The 16,924-nt window shown below is 36.9% G+C and overlaps 2 protein-coding genes across 2 annotated transcripts; both read left to right on the top strand.

Moving 5' to 3' along the window:
* Nucleotides 1-88: 88 nt before the first annotated feature.
* Nucleotides 89-8,967, top strand: LOC127935501 (serine/arginine-rich splicing factor 4). Its single transcript, XM_052533420.1, has 6 exons — nucleotides 89-254; nucleotides 1,093-1,235; nucleotides 4,659-4,771; nucleotides 6,257-6,465; nucleotides 7,607-7,660; nucleotides 7,861-8,967. The coding sequence occupies exons 1-6, from the start codon at nucleotides 148-150 to the stop codon at nucleotides 8,330-8,332; spliced, it is 1,098 nt and encodes a 365-aa protein (XP_052389380.1). The 5' UTR covers nucleotides 89-147; the 3' UTR covers nucleotides 8,333-8,967.
* Nucleotides 8,968-9,419: 452 nt separating this feature from the next.
* LOC127935500 (transmembrane protein 200A-like) lies at nucleotides 9,420-15,488 on the top strand. The gene is made up of 2 exons (XM_052533419.1): nucleotides 9,420-10,070; nucleotides 12,408-15,488. The coding sequence occupies exon 2, from the start codon at nucleotides 12,444-12,446 to the stop codon at nucleotides 13,653-13,655; it is 1,212 nt and encodes a 403-aa protein (XP_052389379.1). The 5' UTR covers nucleotides 9,420-10,070; nucleotides 12,408-12,443; the 3' UTR covers nucleotides 13,656-15,488.
* Nucleotides 15,489-16,924: the final 1,436 nt, after the last annotated feature.

Below are 16,924 nucleotides of genomic sequence, written 5' to 3'. Positions count from 1 at the left end.
GCAACAACTTATATGCAGCTCTTAAGTATTTTCACAGAATTGCTACAAGACCTTTATTTTGAAAAACACCCAAGGTGGGACTCTTAGTTTGAAGCTCATATATGTTGTTGCTGTTTTCCACGTCAGGCTGCCGCAAGGACTGGTAAAATGTCTCGAGTTTACGTGGGGAAATTAAGCTATCGCGCCAGAGAGAAAGATGTCGAAAGGTTTTTCAAAGGCTACGGGAAGATATTGGAAGTGGACCTGAAAAACGGGTACGTGATGTTTTCTTTATTCGAGCGAATGAATGTGCCGCCGGTTGTTGAGAAAGATAAACGGTTGTTTCTTCTGCTCCGCGTGAATAAAAAAAAAGACCTCCGTTATGAATCAAATAACTTGAATTATATGAAATTGAATGAATTACCCTTAAAATATGCTTGCGGATATAAAATCGGAATATAATCAGTGTTTTTAAAACTGTATTTTTAGCGGTTTAGCCCAGCAAGCTAACGTTAAACTCCATTGTTTCCAGACTGGCCTCGATTGACTGCTTCATTTCTGTCCCGTTCTCTTAAAATGTATTATAGTTGATATTTAATATATAGATACAATAGAGTCAACACGTCTGAAGCCTAGTGAAAATGTTTATATTTTATATATTTAAAACAAAATGTGAGTGAAAATATAAGGATGTTAATCCGTAGTAGTTGCACGACCATCAGGGTTTACAGACGTGTTGAGTTCATGTGCTTGCGTGATCTTATTTTTATTAAACTGTATTGCTAATAAAAATATGGCCATGAAAGAAAATCAAAGATCACGGATGTAACTGATGTCATCGCTAAATAAAAAGAAAAACAATTGGGTACAGTCCTTTTAATGCCCCGCCCAAACCCTCTGTTACATTTCATAGCATGTTAATGCAACATAATATTGAGTTTATTAAGCTATTTAATAGTGTCTTCAAAAAATGTCAACTAATATAGAGGATGACAACAGTAAGCAAGGGAATGTTTGAAACATACAACTTGATTACTGAACATTGATACAATGATGATTATACGACTGGGTTTTGTTGGTTTGTAATATGATCAATCCCCTGCATCTCTTCAGATATGGTTTTGTGGAGTTCGATGACCCCCGTGATGCAGATGATGCAGTGTGTGATCTGAATGGCAAAGACCTCTGTGGGAAGAGAGTGATCGTGGAGCACACCATCGGACAGCGGCGCGATGCTGGCAGCAGATCTGGAAGAAGTAAGAGATTTGTTTACTTACTCTAACACAATACTGCATACCAAAAGCTATTTCAGTTTCATAGGAACTTCTTTTTCATTGGCTGATGTTGGATTGATGCCAACGCTGCATTTTTTCAGGCTTCTCAAATGGAGAGATTGGTGCTCATTATAACTGATAATCCTTATACCAGAAATAGATGTTTCCAGAATGAATGTTTCCAGTGACGTCTTCAGGTGAAGGAGATTGGCTCTGACATGGTTTCCACCGTTTCATCCATGAATCTGCTGAGTAAGACCCTGGTGGTTTGTCAACAGTGAATCACTTGTCCTTAGGCATGATAATGTTAGCGATTTCGGCTTTTTGATTATCTACACATTAAAAACAGAATAGAACAGCATTTTTAAAGGGATAGTTCACCCAAAAATGAAAATTTGCTTTTAATTTACTCATCCTCATGCCATTTGAGATGTAGGTGACTTTTCTTCTTCTTCTTCAGTGGAATAGTTAAGAAGATTTTAAGCTCTAACCGTGCTCCTTATTTCATTTTAATGCAAGTCAGTGAAAATAAAGAAGCAGATCAAGGAGCACAAAATGAATACCTGTGGCTCCTGACGATATATTGAGATCTTATGAATGGAAACGATCGGTATGTGCGAGAAACTGAACATTATTAACTCTATTATCCATAGCAGCATGAAAATCTGATTCTTTTTCATGAACTAGTTCTTTCTGGCAGTTTGTTTCAATAAACTGGTTCAGTACACTAGTTTTTTTACGTAAACATGCAATGATATAACATACGTAGATATATCATTAAAGCACATAATGATGTTAAACTTGGATGTTTTACACACCTTAAGTGTGTAATATTAATAAAACCTGTCTTGGTCAGCTCACCTTTTTACATAAAAACAGAGAAACCGATTCAGTGAACTGGTTCAACCAGTTCAAAAGAATGATTCGTTCGTGAACCGGACATAACTCCAGACCATTTGCCTGAATCTATGGATTATAGATGATAATAATGTGATTAATTATGCTCCTTTTCTTGCACAGACAGATTGTTTCGCTGCTTAAAGTCCCGTTCACACCGAGAAAATTATTAGCATATTAGCATCCACACCAGCAAACAAAATCGTCTGCTTATTCTAAGCGCAAGTGAGTCTGCCGTTTTAAATTTGAGTGTGTTATAGCAGGATGGATTCTGATTGGCTGTCAATCTTTTTGTCATTCATCTGCGGGGGAAAAAAACTATTTTTGAAAGTGATTTCAGCGATTATCGTTGCTCTGTGATTTTATCGTTATAGTTGTGGTGTGGACTCTGCTTTTATTTAATATTGATAATGATTTTAGAACTTTATCTTTATAGTTATCGTCTTTGGTGTGAACAGGCCTCAATATATGGTCAAGGAGCCACGGGAATTAATTTTGTGCTCCTTAATATGCTTTTTTTATTCTCAAATATGGGCAGACATTGACTTGACTTGCCAAGCACCATAGTTTCAGCTAAAAATCATCTTTCCTGTTCCACCCACATCTGGAATGGCATGAAGGAGTAAATTAACAGCAACTTTTCAGATATATTGGGGTGAACTATCCCTTTAAGAGTGTCCAAACTCTGTATGAGAAGCCTGAAAATTGTATGTTAAAATCCAAACCTTATCACGTATGCAGTTGCTGTTTAAGTTTTCTAGGGAGTGGAAATTGTATGAGTGGCAATCTTTAGGATATGACTGATGGGTGATTCTTCAGTTGGGATAATCTTTTTGTCCATATCTCAAGTAAGCTTTCTCAAGTGTCCCTAAATGAAGAATCACCTTGAAAAACTTGAAAAGTTATATCTTAAGTATTTCTGCTTCACTAGGCTATATGCAGATTAAAACTGTTGAAGTATAATGATTGATTTTAAGCATTTTTTTAAAAAATGGAATAACTTTATAAATGTCAAAGCTAGAAATTTAACCCTCAATGTTTTATCAAAAGAGTCTGACTGCCTGCCCCTTTTGCTGGCCATGGTGTCCCCCTCCCCATGCGTGTGGCTCTTTGACCAAACTGGGCCCCTGGGCAGACCATTAAAGCGAGCCAATGTGAAAGAGGACCGCTTTTCCCATTAAGCCGGGTGGTGAGGATCTCAAGGGGTTTAGGAGATGTGGTTTGAGCTCTTTTAGGTGTTTTGGTTTTCTTTATTTTGACATTTTACCTTTCCTCTGTAAATTAATCTCATTAGTCCAGCGTAAGTATGTTATTTGGTGAAATATTTACAGTTCTTGAAGAATTAATCCCCTTAAAGGGATAGTTCACGCAAAAATGAAAATTACCCCATGATTTACTCGCCCTCAAGCCATCCTAGTTGTTTATGACTTTCTTCTTTCAGACTAATGTAATCTGATATATATATATATATATATATATATATATATATATATATATATATATATATATATATATATATATATATATATATATAAACATAAACATAAACATAAACATAAACTCCTGGCTCTTCCAAGGTTTATAATGGCAGGGAAAGGGTGTTGAGATTTTGAAGCCCAAAAAAGTGCATCTGTCCATAATAAAAAGTGCTCCATATGGATCCGAGGGGTTAATAAAGGCCTTCTGAGGCTAACCAATGCATTTGTGGAAGACAAATCCACATATAAATCTTTATAAACCCTAATCTCTAGCTTCTGCTCATTGTCTGACACATGTTCACGAGAGAGTTGTGTTCCAGTGGATAATGAAGGATTTAAGCATACCACAAACTGAGAAGTGACAGAGGAGAGAGCAAAACAAAACACTTGTCCTCATCAGCTGGAACATCTGGTGGAAGCTAGAGATTACAGTTTATAAAGTTGTAAATATGGATATGTTTCTTACACAAATGTGTCATTTCAGATGGCCGCCCGGAGCCGTATGGAGCAGTTTTTTATGATGGATGGATGCATTTTTTGGACTTCAAAATCTCAACACCCATTCACTGCCTTTATAAAGCTTGGAAGATCCAGGACATTTTTTAATACAACTCTTTGAGTGTATTGGTCTTAATTAAGAAACTCATATACACCTAGTATGGCTTGAGGGCGAGTAATGGGCTAATTTAAATTTTTGGGTGAACTATCCCTGACTAAATGATGACAGATTCCTTTTGTAAAAAATGAATCTGTCATCATTTACTCATACTCATGTGATTCTAAAACTCAAAATTCAGATTCAAATTTATTACAGTAGTAAGTATAAGATCAGTTTCTTAAACCATTTATAAAACTTACTTTTTCTATAATTTTTATTTAATTATTTTTTTTATTTTTTTGTAGATATTTCTTTGTCTCAATATGATTTCAAGTTTTACTGTGTGTGAAATTCACTTAAAGGCTAGTGTGCAGACTTCATTGTGTTTTACCGTTCCTGAGCTGTGTGCATCTTATTCTCGTCACTCTGAAGGTAGTCGGTACGGTCGTGGAGGAGGAGGGGAAAGGTTCGGCCCACCCACTCGCACAGATTACAGGCTGATTGTGGAAAATCTGTCCAGTCGCTGCAGCTGGCAGGACCTGAAGGTATTCAAACATTGCAGTACTAGTAGTTTTTAGTGTTATGTTTGCTGAGGGAAGCACCACTTAATGTTGCATATGGTGGCTGCCGCTAGCCAAGCCAGTTACATGGACAGGGCTCGACATTAACGCTTTTTATTTATTGTATGTTTTATTTATCTGACTTATTTGAATGGACAAGTAACCTGATTCAGATTTTAATAACAAACAATAACTAGGCCAGCCCTGAAACTCTGTCGAGAATGACTTCTAAAGAATAATGTATTGACCGTATCAAGGTCGCGTCAGTTGAGGTTCGTGGAGAAACAAACATGAGCAAACATACTGCTGTAGAAAAAAGTTAAATATTCAATATAATAAATGCAACATCATGTGACCAAGAGTGAAGTTTTCCCGACTTTCAGCACGATTGCACATGTGATATTGATTTGATAATACTTTAGTTCAATAAACATGTAACTTACATTTTAGACACATTATTGATCGTTTTTGCTCTATTTCACTAACGAAAATAGTTCTAAGCAAAGACACAGCGGTTCAGTCGTGCATCTCCGAGCAACACACAACAGTCTCTCGTTACTGAATGATTCAGTGGACAGATGGAGTTTGTTGATACTGATTTCATTTGAATACTAACAACCATATAGTGTCTTATTATTCTAACTTAATGTATTGATCAAATTTAAGAATTTGATGTAAATGGTGACATTTAATCATGTTAGGGAAAATATTGTCCTTCATAAAGTTAAAGTGTAACAACAATCAATTTAGGGCAAATATCACACGTAATACCTGATTGAGCACAGATGAGACTATTGCTTCAAAATAAATTACATTTGAGCCAAAAGTATGGAACAAGTCATTTTAAGTCTTTTTTTTAATACATTAAAAATAATAATTTTGATCCACAAAAAATGATGCCGTGTCAGAAGAAACTAAAACAACTACCATTCACACACACATTTATTAGTACACACAAACAAACCACACTTTGAAATCCATACTAATATACTCACACCACTATTTTAATTGCATAATTTAAATTCATCTGGCCTTTTTTTCTTTCAGCAGAAATAAAAACAGATATTTGCTTAAGTGAGAAAATTGTGCCATCAGGTGGAAAATAATAATGTAAAAAAAAAAAACACAGTCCATGCCAACAAACTTTCAACAAAAAATACATTATTTTATGCTTAAATTGCATTGAGATTAAATATTGTTTTAATGGGTTTCGGTGGGTAAATTTTTTTCCTTAAGGTTCTGAGTGTGAATTATTATTATTTTTTGTACCAAGTATAAAATAGATTTATGCAAGGAAGTAATGGTGAAATATTAAAATTCCAATAAATGGGTATTTTTGGCAAAATGTTTACACAAAGACCCTAAGGATGCACAAGGGTTAAACCATTATGTATTTGAAGCATTTAGGAAGTAACTCCTCTAAACGTAAGTGATTTGTTCTTGAGTCACTAATGTGTGATGGATTCACAGGACTACATGCGTCAGGCTGGCGAGGTGACTTATGCCGACACTAACAAGGGCCGCAAGAACGAGGGGGTGATTGAGTTCAGGCAGTATTCAGACATGAAGAGAGCTCTGGAGAAACTGGACGGTACTGAGGTCAATGGAAGGAAGATTCGGCTGATCGAAGACCGGCCTGGGGCCAGACGCCGTCGCTCCTACTCCCGCAGCGCCTCCAGGTGGAAAAAAAATCAGTTTTATTATTCAATGATATTGGAAAAGTGGGAGACATTTAACCTCTTAAGACCCAAGAAAAAAGTTTTAGGAAAAAGTTAGTTTTTCCACATCTTTTAAGTAGTTTTTTTTTAGAGCATTAAATTTTTTTTACGTTCATAAGTTATGCTATGTCTTCAGTAGAGGACATAGGGAGTAAATTTCTTTAAAAATAAATAAATAAAAAGACATGAAAAAATATCCATAGGCAAAAACAATTATTATTTTTTAAATTCCAAATAAATTTTTAGGTTTTCAAGCTTTTTTTTTTCCACCAAACTTTGTATAAAGAAGATTCTCAACTGTTATAACAGTATGATTCAATATAATATTTTTCTTTCTGAAAAATGTGTGTAAAATGGCCATATACAGGCTTTCTTATTATATACAATGTATCTATAAACTAAATCTAATTTGCATATTAATGTGTATTTGGGGCAACATGTTAATAAAAAGTGTAAATAATGGGAGTAATAATTGTCGAGATTTTCATAATATAAAATATTTAATAAATATTTAAATATAATTAATTTCCCTGTTCATTTGTTATGTCTCCCAAAATGTGTAATAAACACACTTTTAGTCCCGGTGAAATCATTTATGAAATCAACGCCCGTTTCATAACAAAATCATATTTTGATTTTAAACCCCATAACATTTTCCTGGGATGTTGATTTATGACACGCATAATAAGACAACACAAAAATAAGCCCATAATAAATTAAATTATTACAAAATATTATCTTATTTCCATAAAGGCTAAATTAATTTTGATTCATTTTGATGATCAAGGAAGAGGGTGAAACATCCAATCATTTGGTATCTCTGAAAAGCCCTGAATGTGCTCTGTACAGGACACCCAAAATGAAAAACCTAAAACTGTGGCATGTACAGTCTCAGAGAAACTCACTAAAATATAATGCCCTCATATGAGGCCGCAGTGTCTTAAGAGGTCAACTTTGAGACGTTGCGTCGCACCAATGTCATGAAGCTTTATGTCAGAAATTAGTGATTGGCTAAACAAACTTGACTTGTAGTAAACGCTGCTTTAGAGTTTCACAGAGAACACGGTTTTAAAGTGTCTTGCTTCTTGTACACGTCCCTCAGGTCTCGCTCCAGGAGCAGGAGGTCTCGCAGGAGCCGAAGCAGCAGCCATTCACGGTAGGCCACTGAGGTCTCAAACTGTAGTTCGTGTTTCTCTATTCTCTTATGACGGTAGTATTAGTATAGTTTTGATGTAGGAGTCCACTAGAGGGCAGTGACTACTATAATACAAATAGAAGTTCTGTGTGGATTCAAAGGTAAAAGCTAAAATATATTGATTTGGTGTATATTTCTTTAACGGTTTCTCTCCTTTTCAGAGCCTCAGGCTCGCGATCACGCAGCAGGTCAACCAGCAAGAAGACGAAGGGCAGGAGCGGTAGGATGGAGGAGAGCAGTAATGGAGCTCGCAGGGGAGGTGAGAGCGCCAGGGATAATAGCCTGAGCTGCAGCCCTCCGAGCAAAAAGAGCAAACGGGAGAACAAGAGGGCCCGCTCCTATTCTCGATCCAGGTCCCGATCCCGGTCCAGATCTCGATCCAAATCGGGAAACCACAGGGATCTCTCCAAAGAGTCTGGGTCCAGATCTCAGGAGGCGGCCAAGAGCGGCGATGAAGGCCGTGTGGCTGAAAGGGCGCATTGCTCTAGAGCTCATTCTAGATCCAGATCACAAACGCCAGCAGATGCTGATCAGCGGAGGGAATGTAGATCCAGATCCAAATCCAAATCTCGCTCACATTCACGCTCAAGATCTTATTCCCGATCTCGATCCCGCTCAAGGTCTCGGTCCTAGGTAAAAAAAAAACTATATATATATTTTCTTGTTTTCCAGTCTATTTAAACATCTTTAAAACAAGAATATATCATGAGTTAATTTTTTTTTTAACCCCACTGACAATTAAATTGTTAGATCTGTGCTATAACCAAGAGACAATCTGTGGTTGAGGTAAGAAAATAAACCGAATTCAAGATATATTATCTGAAAACAAGTCAGAATATGTAACTTTTTTTTGAAAAGCTAAATGATGTGTCTTTTGTTTTTAATAATTTTTTTCTTGAGAAAAACACAAAAATAGACTTTTAAAATTGTCTAAATGTTCTGCCCTGCATTTTTCTTCTTCAAAGCAAACTTAATGTTTTTTTTTTTGTTTTTTTTGTCAGATAGTTTAATTAGGGAAATTGCTTGCTTATTCAAAGTTCAGTATTATCTGGTATTGTTAACCTTATGCATCATTTTTAGTAGTTTTATTTTAAAATTGCTTGCGATTTATTTGATTCATGACGAGTGCGTAAAATTAAACCAACAGTAGATGTCCTTGCCTGTGCATCATATATTTAGAAATGTACCAGTTGTTGTTAAGCTGGGGCAGAGTTTGTGGTCTTTTTACAACAAAGTCTCCATACAAAATAAAAAACTGCCTCACAATATTTTGTGTCCATTCAGTTTGTTTACAAAGGCCTTTTGTGGTGGGTTTCCTAGTATTGTAGTGTCATAAGTAAAACTGTATAAAGGAAATTGACTCGCACCCATTTTAGTTCAAATCCAAAACAAAAGGAGATGTTTTTTCAGAAAGTGTGCTGCTCTTTATCATTCAATGAAAATGGAGAATACTTAATTGCCCTTCTGTCATCTCGCTAATCTCACTCTTGCTTGAGAATTAAAAAAATAAGTAAAGCTAAAATAAATCATACAATAATTATTATCCTGACATCACTGACCTCAGACCTGGAGTGACGCGTTGGGAAGGTGATGCAAAATCTGTGCAAAAACGTCACCGCTTCCGGTAATGACATGACCATGAATAGACGATGATATTCAATGCTAGATTAACCAATACTACTATCAATGACATCAGAATCTAAGCATCTGAATCAATGTTGTAGATATATGTAATAATCTATAAAGAACATTTGCAAGCAATTACTTTCCCGCCTCGACAGGTAAAACTAATTCCACAAGATGTCGCCAACGTTCAGATAAGAGGAAAAGGCTGTCCGGTGTCTGGTTTGTGTAATATAATTGTGTCTATATAGTTTCCCTCTTCTGTTCTTTCAGTATTACACTAAAAACCTTTTTATATTCATGTCCACCAGCACGCATTAACTTATTCAACAAAACCCCAAAAAGAGCAACATAGCCTGTTGAACGTTAGTGTCTGTGTGGAAAGCGAACTGAAGTGTGGTCACTCCATTGAGTCTCGACGAGGGCGGCGCTCTCCTCAACACTTCACTGAGGGGACAACACGAAACCTGGACACTGGGGCACGGACGGACGGTGCTACTGATGATGGAGCTACATTTACCTTCTCTGTCTTCAGAAAGTCCGTTCTTTTAACCCTTCAGTGTCCTCTTCTGGAGAGGAAGAGCTGTCATGGGAGACGCGCGGCACTTCACGCGCTTCTGGATTGATGGGAAGCCGCGAAACTTCGCAGCGCGAGAAGAACATCACGAATACGCGTGTCCAGCGCGGGAAAAACATCACGAACGCGCGGTAGAACGATGGAACGCGGACGCGATACATTGTAACAAAGGCAAGTATTCGCATTGACTATTGAGGCGCTTTTGATACATTTGTAACCTTGTAACCCCAAAGCGGCAACATCAGTAAAGCAACGGACTTGACCTTATTAGAGGTCGATAGGTTTCTAATATTACTGAAGAAGTCTAATCTCAAGTTTGGGCGCAGATAAATGGTGACTTCAACATGTAGGGCTGTTTCGTTCAATGTGATGTACACACAGAGAGAGATTTATTGGAATGAATGAATTGGAGATTGAGCCCACTATTAAGGAAATAAATAAATAAATCACGTTTCGATGTCTTTGATCGTTTTAGCACAAGATGGACAGTCTTTGAAATGCTTTCTTATATGTGTCTGAAATTATAAAGAATTTCACATATCATTTGGTGCATTTTTGAACATTTTAAATGTGGTGCATTATACACAGCATGCACAAAAGAATTTGGGATTGAGCCCTATACCATTAATTAATTAATTTATTTATGTATTTATTTATTATTATTATTATTTGGTGATGTTACAGCCACAACATAGTGTTTTACGAGGCTTATGGAAATGCAAAAAAAAAATAAAAAATGAATATACTATATACTGTGAGTTGCCCTTCCCCCTCATTTTAAATGCAACATGTAAATTAATCTGTCACAAATGATTAATTCAGACTGTACATGCATTTATGCCAATGATGGCAGGAATATTTGAGTATTCTGACACTTCATGTAGAGTCCTGTCTACAAAGAAATGACTCAAGTGCTTAAATAATAATCTGCACAGATAATCAAACAATAATTTAAAATCTTGAACAATTCGGGATTCATTGATTGATCCACATCTACTGTATATATTTTATACTCTTGTATAATTAATTTCACCATTTGGAAACCAGAGTGAACAGCCATTAAAAGTAAAGCTTAACTTGGTAATGAAAAAAAAAAAGGTCTGGAATTCATCAGTCCAGCCTTTTGATGAATTTGTGTGAGATGCATATACTATAGATTGTTTTTCTGTGTGCATCTCATTTTACTTATGGAGTTTGATTTTTACATAGTTGCAAGTTCAATCATTTATGATGCAACATTGCAAAAAGAAGTTAGTGCCAAAACTACAGATTATTTTTATACCCAAATTTGGCCACAACCTCGGTTTTTACAATTGGCCATCTTACTTTGCATTTCTGAATACTGACATGTTGCTTACAAGTTCTAGCTGATCTAAGTTTTCTAGCAGAACATCCAAAGCATTTCCCATGAGTTTAAACAAACCAAGAGATTTAGCAGAATTGTAAATGACATTTTCAGAGTTGTTGAGAAACCTCTGCCAATGGAGTGTTTGTTATTCCAGAGTGGATTGGCCACATATAATTCCTCATTTATGGACTTTTTTTCCCCACTACATTCTTCCTCACCAAAATGTGGCATGGACTTTGGAGTTTCTTAATGGTTCAATTTATTTTTGCCTCGGTCAGTGCAATGAGCGCAAGACTTCCCCTGCACACCTGTTTCTTCTTCTAGTTAAAATCAACAACATAAAGAAATGGTGTCTTAGATGACCTTAAATCAGCAAACCATGTTTAAAATCTGGAGTTCCCTTTGGGAATCCAGCTGGGTAGTTTATCTGTCAGTGTATCAAATAAATATGTCATGCCTTAAAACTAATGCAACAGTTTACAAATTGTTTGAGGGACTGGGAATATTCTCGCTGCAATAAAACACAGCATCCGCCACTTTAATTCTAAGAATGGTTATATTTAGAGTCTATACAATTTATTGAAATAGATTTAATACAGTTTATGATTTGTTTGTGGTGCACCACACAGAGGCATCAGAATTTAGTTACTCTCTAAACATCTCATGCTGCAGTATCTTTATGTTTCGGTTTTTGATCATTCTTTGTGCCGTTTATCTTTGACTTTCTCATCATTCAAGATGGAAGATGCAGTGGTTCAGACATGGGCAGCCTTTTCTCTTTTTATTTCACTTTTGACTCAACGGTTTTATTTGACCTGGAACAATCCTTTAATTTATTATGCATTATAATTAGGAATTAAATGCTTTTTCAAGGCTGTGAAGGAGAAATCACTGCACTTGATTTCTTAAATTATTTAAAATAAGACAAGCCCCTATGGACTAAATAGTAATGGACGTCAATTAGTGTCCATTAGTGTCAATGCTTCAATCACACAATTCAAACAAAGGAGAACAGTAGTTAGTAGCACATACTGCATATGTGCCTTGTTTTAGTGATCTGAAGCAACCTTTAAGATAAAACTGTTCTCTTGACTTGAATGCATAACTGAATGCATGTCACCACTCAACCTTAATCTTGATCTCACTTTCACCCTTTTCAGACTCCCATTAGGGACCATCACAGACCAGTCTATGCCATGAGGAGTCAGAAGTCCCGTGGCCAGACGTCAGCCACACCTTCCCGCCAACGCTTGCCACGTTTCAGTCTTCACTCCAGGAGAAAGAAAGAAGGTGTGATCCAGGGAAAGCTGCGTATCCGTTCCATGCCGGGTGCCTTTCTGGTGCTTGGGGTGGTGGTTGTTGTTGTTGGCACTGCGCTTGCCGTGGCAGGCTACTGGCCGTACAGGACCCATCGATCATCAGTGGACACGGCAGAGGAAGGATCCTCTGGAAGTGCATCAGGATGGGGATTAGGGTCCAAAGGACTGTTTTCAGCAGCAAGTCTGGTTCACAGTGAAAGGATGAAACTACTTGGACCTGTCATTATGGGAGTGGGACTCTTCATACTTATTTGTGCCAATACGGTACTCTATGAGAATCGGGATAGAGAAACTCAAATGCTTCTAGCTCAGATGCGGAGTGTCATTTGCTCTGTTTCTGCAGCCGTGCCTTCGGCAGACCTCTTGCACGTGAACGCTCTTGCCAGCCACTACCAATGGGTCAGCAGTTTACCTGCAGCCCACCTGAATATCCTCTGCCTCCAAGAAATGTCCAGTTCAGAGCCTCTACTACAAGTAAAGAGCATGGATGAGGAGGACAGCATTCAGCAGCAAGATAAAGTGCACACTGAGGTTCTTCATCATCAGGACTCTTCCTCCACATCCTCGATTCACTCCTCCAACTCTTGCAATGACAGCAAAGAGTTTTTTTGCACAGAGGAACGGGGGACAAACTCTGCACTGGATCTGCGGGAAGAAAGTCACTTTGGGCTAAGCAACTGTATGACTGCATCCTCTATGTCCACTCTGGGTGGGGAGGAATTGGAGATCTTCTCCATCCCACCCAGACGCTCCTACAGCATGAGCCATAGGACTAAACCACATATACTGCGCAGGGATCTGGTGTATTCTGAGGACAAGCCTGTGTCTTCTATGGGTCACTATAGACTCCTTCCAAGGCAGTCCAGCTCAGAGGTGTGTGTGAACATGGTTGGAGCTGGCGTTGCAAGCCTGGACCTTATACCTGTGGAAGAGCAGAAACACAGCAGCTGGCCTCGGCTAGATCTCGGAAGCGCCAAGAAGTATCTCAAGCTGCAGAACAAAGAGGACTCTGTGGACAAGTTACTGGACCAGCATGAGCAGCAATGCTTGCAGTTGAACAAAAGCTATGGCTCAGGTCTCTTCCAGTGAGCCCAAGTTTAATCTTTACATCAAGGTCAATGGCTTGCCTGAGCCAATGGTAATAAGAAGGAGCCTTATATAATGATATACACTTGGAATAACCCAACTTACAAATGGGCGCAAGTTTCCAGTGGATATTGTTTGCACAGTTTCTGGAATCCCTTGAGGTCAATTCATTACCATGACTTAGTCATTTATCTCACTTGACTAGTTTTGTAACTTGCTTGTTTTTGGGATTTAATTAGATTTTTTAACTAGTTTGTTCGGAGACTTGACGGAATGAAAATATAAACACATGTCCTGAAGGAAGCTAGGAATGGAGGTATATAACAGTCATGGGAATGTGCTAAACAGCTTGTGATGTCATAGATGATTGGATGGATTCCAATTGGAGGGATCCGTTTGTTATTGTTGCTAAAGCCCTACTTGTTATTGGGACACTTGTTTCTTAAGCTACGAGGTAGAATAAACGAAGACCTCGGCAGTGACTAGATTCAAAGTAAACACATTTCTGACTTCCGAATTCAGGTCATCCAAAAACATGGCTCTGGTTTTGATAGTTTTAAAGGCCAAAAGATAAAGAATGCTGGTTATTTGACCCATAAGTGGATTCAAACTGTGTGTCTGCTATTGGAGTGTCCATTAGAGTTCATTTGTATGCAAGGTAATGAGGTAATGCAACCTCAGTTGCAGTGTCTGTTAATATTTTGTGTATGGTTTCCCTGAGTATCTGTTCTCCTTGTGTTTCACCTTTCTTCCATCTCTGCCAGCTGTCAGTGAAACAGAAGCATGGTCAATGAGGGCGCAGTGCCCTCTTGGCATCATTAACTAAGGTGATCAGTGTACATAACTGCTTTCCCTTTAAAGGGTGGAGTTGGAGTGATCCCCTCTTTGCAATGAGAATGTGTAACTTCACTCTGTTTACAAAAATAAGGCAGTCACTCGTCTCTATTATGTCCATGTAGCCTGTTTTTGTGCGCTGTGTTATTTGCTGTGGGTTCTTAATGTATACTGAGCGATATCTACACTCTGACTGACCAATATTTGCATACTGCGTTGTGATTGGTCTTCTGTCTTACATCTATTTGCATACTAACTGATTGTTCTTTTTATTTTCTTGTATCTTTTAACCATCCATAGTCCCTAGAGGAGTTGAGTTGTGTGTTGTGCACAGACAACAGAAATCAAGGCACATATCATTTCATTTGCTTGATGCAGCATTTCATTTACTGTGGCCAAAGCCTAAAAACTACATTTATCAGAAACAACTTTACTATTTGAACTAAACGTTAACTGATCAAATTCAATTAAGTTCTATAATAATTTATAATTAAAGAAAAGAAAGCATTGGTTTCCTCAGAAAAGCAAAACATCAGACTACACCTGGTTTTGAACTTGAATCCCTGTTGTTTAAAGGTGCAGAGAGACGTAATGGAGCAGAACTCAGCCATGTGCTTTGTTAGATGTGGATGTGTAAGGCCATAGAGCCTTAAAAGCAAGGTCTGATTCAGCGATGATGGATGAAAGCAGTGTGAAAGAGGTTTGCTTAAGTTTAATATATTTCCAAGGTGCTTTTATTGATATTAGGCTACTCAGACATTCAATTTTTCTTTTACCCAAGTGTAAGAAATTAATTCAGCTCAAACTAATTATTGTACAAACTCCATTCAAACTTTTTTTTTTTTTCGACATTCTATAGCCTATCGTTCAACAAATTTCAGATTAAAGTCTAAAAATCTCCCTTTTTTTATTAAAAATGTAGAACTGGATTTGCATAATGAATTATGATTGATCTTTCTGTTCTTACATTTATTTACAGTTCTCCCTAAATGTTACTATCAATCTTTCTCTCCCTGTTTCTAATTTGGGTTTACAACATTTCTAGATATCATGTTAGTTCTTTATTTTGATGCTTTCCATCAGGAAATGCAAATTTTTGGACATTCAAATTCATATCATAAGCCTCAATGTATGATAAATGTATAGGAAGCACACAATGTTTTCGAAGTGTAAAAATACAACTTCCAACCGATCTCCATTACTTTTGAATTACTCCTAATTTTGCTCCTAAATACTACAATATTGAAATAATTACTACTGTAAAAAAAAAAAAAAAAAAAAAAAAAAAACGTCTTAAAAAAAGATTCTTAAATCAAGATACATTTACTTAAGAAGCACAATTACATAAGATGTCTTATTTTCTGTAAAAAAAAAAACAAAAAAAAAAAAAAAACATTAAATGCAAAGGGAAAATTGGTTTTCATACCCATTGACAAAATGTGTTATTTTTAAGCATAAACTTTCATTTGTCAATTTTCATTTTGTTCATATTCTCAGAAAAGCAACACTTTATATCTCCATTCTGCAGTCTCAATTAAATGTATCTTGCTTTAAGGATGGTTAGATATTTGTATTGGAAAACAAAACAAAAATATTGAGGAAGATATTCATTTTATTTTGTAGTGCATGCAACATTTGATGCCATGACTTTGTGAATTGAAGACTTTATGCTTTCAGATCTTTTTAAAGCCTAAAATGAAGACTTTGTAAGAGCAGCAGAAACCTTGTTGATCTGACACAGCTGATTTTGATTGGTTCATTAGTAGAGTCTCTGACCTGCACTCAGTGTCACATGAGGAAGACTTAAAATGACGAGTCTCACTCTATTTCAGTTATCCTGCCAGCAACAATCATTACTTATAAACTGAGTTCCTGTAGCTCTTCTGGTAGAGCATGGCATTGGCCACAGGTTCTTTCTAAAGGAAACACACACTAAATGACACGACATTTCCAGCCGTGCCCTGCAGTGTGACATGCTACACTTCATCTCAAACCATTGTACATTCAACTGGGTTTTTTTTATAGTCCTTTTGCTTCATCAGCTGTTGCTCAGACAAATTTAACAGAACATGGAAGGAACTGGAGATTTCTGAGTACAGCACTATTTTCAGTAATTTCAGAGTAAAAATGGATATCGTTTTACACTGGCTTTAATGAAGTGTGACTTGCAAAGTATTTTTTAATCCTTTCTTTTCTTGAAGCAAATTCTAAATTAAGCAGTAACACGAAAACAAGAATCTGAATCAGGGTTAACACTTTTCACAGATAATACAGTAATGTTACTTCACCTTGATTGATATGTAAATTAATACATGTTGTGACATTAATATGAATTTACCTTGAAGGAAAAGTTAGATGTTCTTAATGATTTTCCACCCACTCATTTGACACATGGTTTACTTTCCAAATATAATCTAGCTACTAATCTAAAGATCCTA

The sequence above is a fragment of the Carassius gibelio genome, chromosome A19, assembly GCF_023724105.1.
Source record: "Carassius gibelio isolate Cgi1373 ecotype wild population from Czech Republic chromosome A19, carGib1.2-hapl.c, whole genome shotgun sequence".
Taxonomy (NCBI): Eukaryota; Metazoa; Chordata; class Actinopteri; order Cypriniformes; family Cyprinidae; genus Carassius; species Carassius gibelio.
The sequence above is the reverse complement of the archived record's forward strand: the minus strand, read 5'-3'. Positions and strand labels throughout refer to the sequence as shown.

Excerpts from the sequence above, each read along its gene's own strand:
- LOC127935501 (XM_052533420.1), top strand. The coding sequence starts at position 148 with ATGTCTCGAGTTTACGTGGGGAAATTAAGCTATCGCGCCAGAGAGAAA. Across the intron at positions 255-1,092 it reads GAAGTGGACCTGAAAAACGG|ATATGGTTTTGTGGAGTTCG; the intron begins GTACGTGATGTT and ends GCATCTCTTCAG. Across the intron at positions 4,772-6,256 it reads GCAGCTGGCAGGACCTGAAG|GACTACATGCGTCAGGCTGG; the intron begins GTATTCAAACAT and ends ATGGATTCACAG.
- LOC127935500 (XM_052533419.1), top strand. The coding sequence starts at position 12,444 with ATGAGGAGTCAGAAGTCCCGTGGCCAGACGTCAGCCACACCTTCCCGC.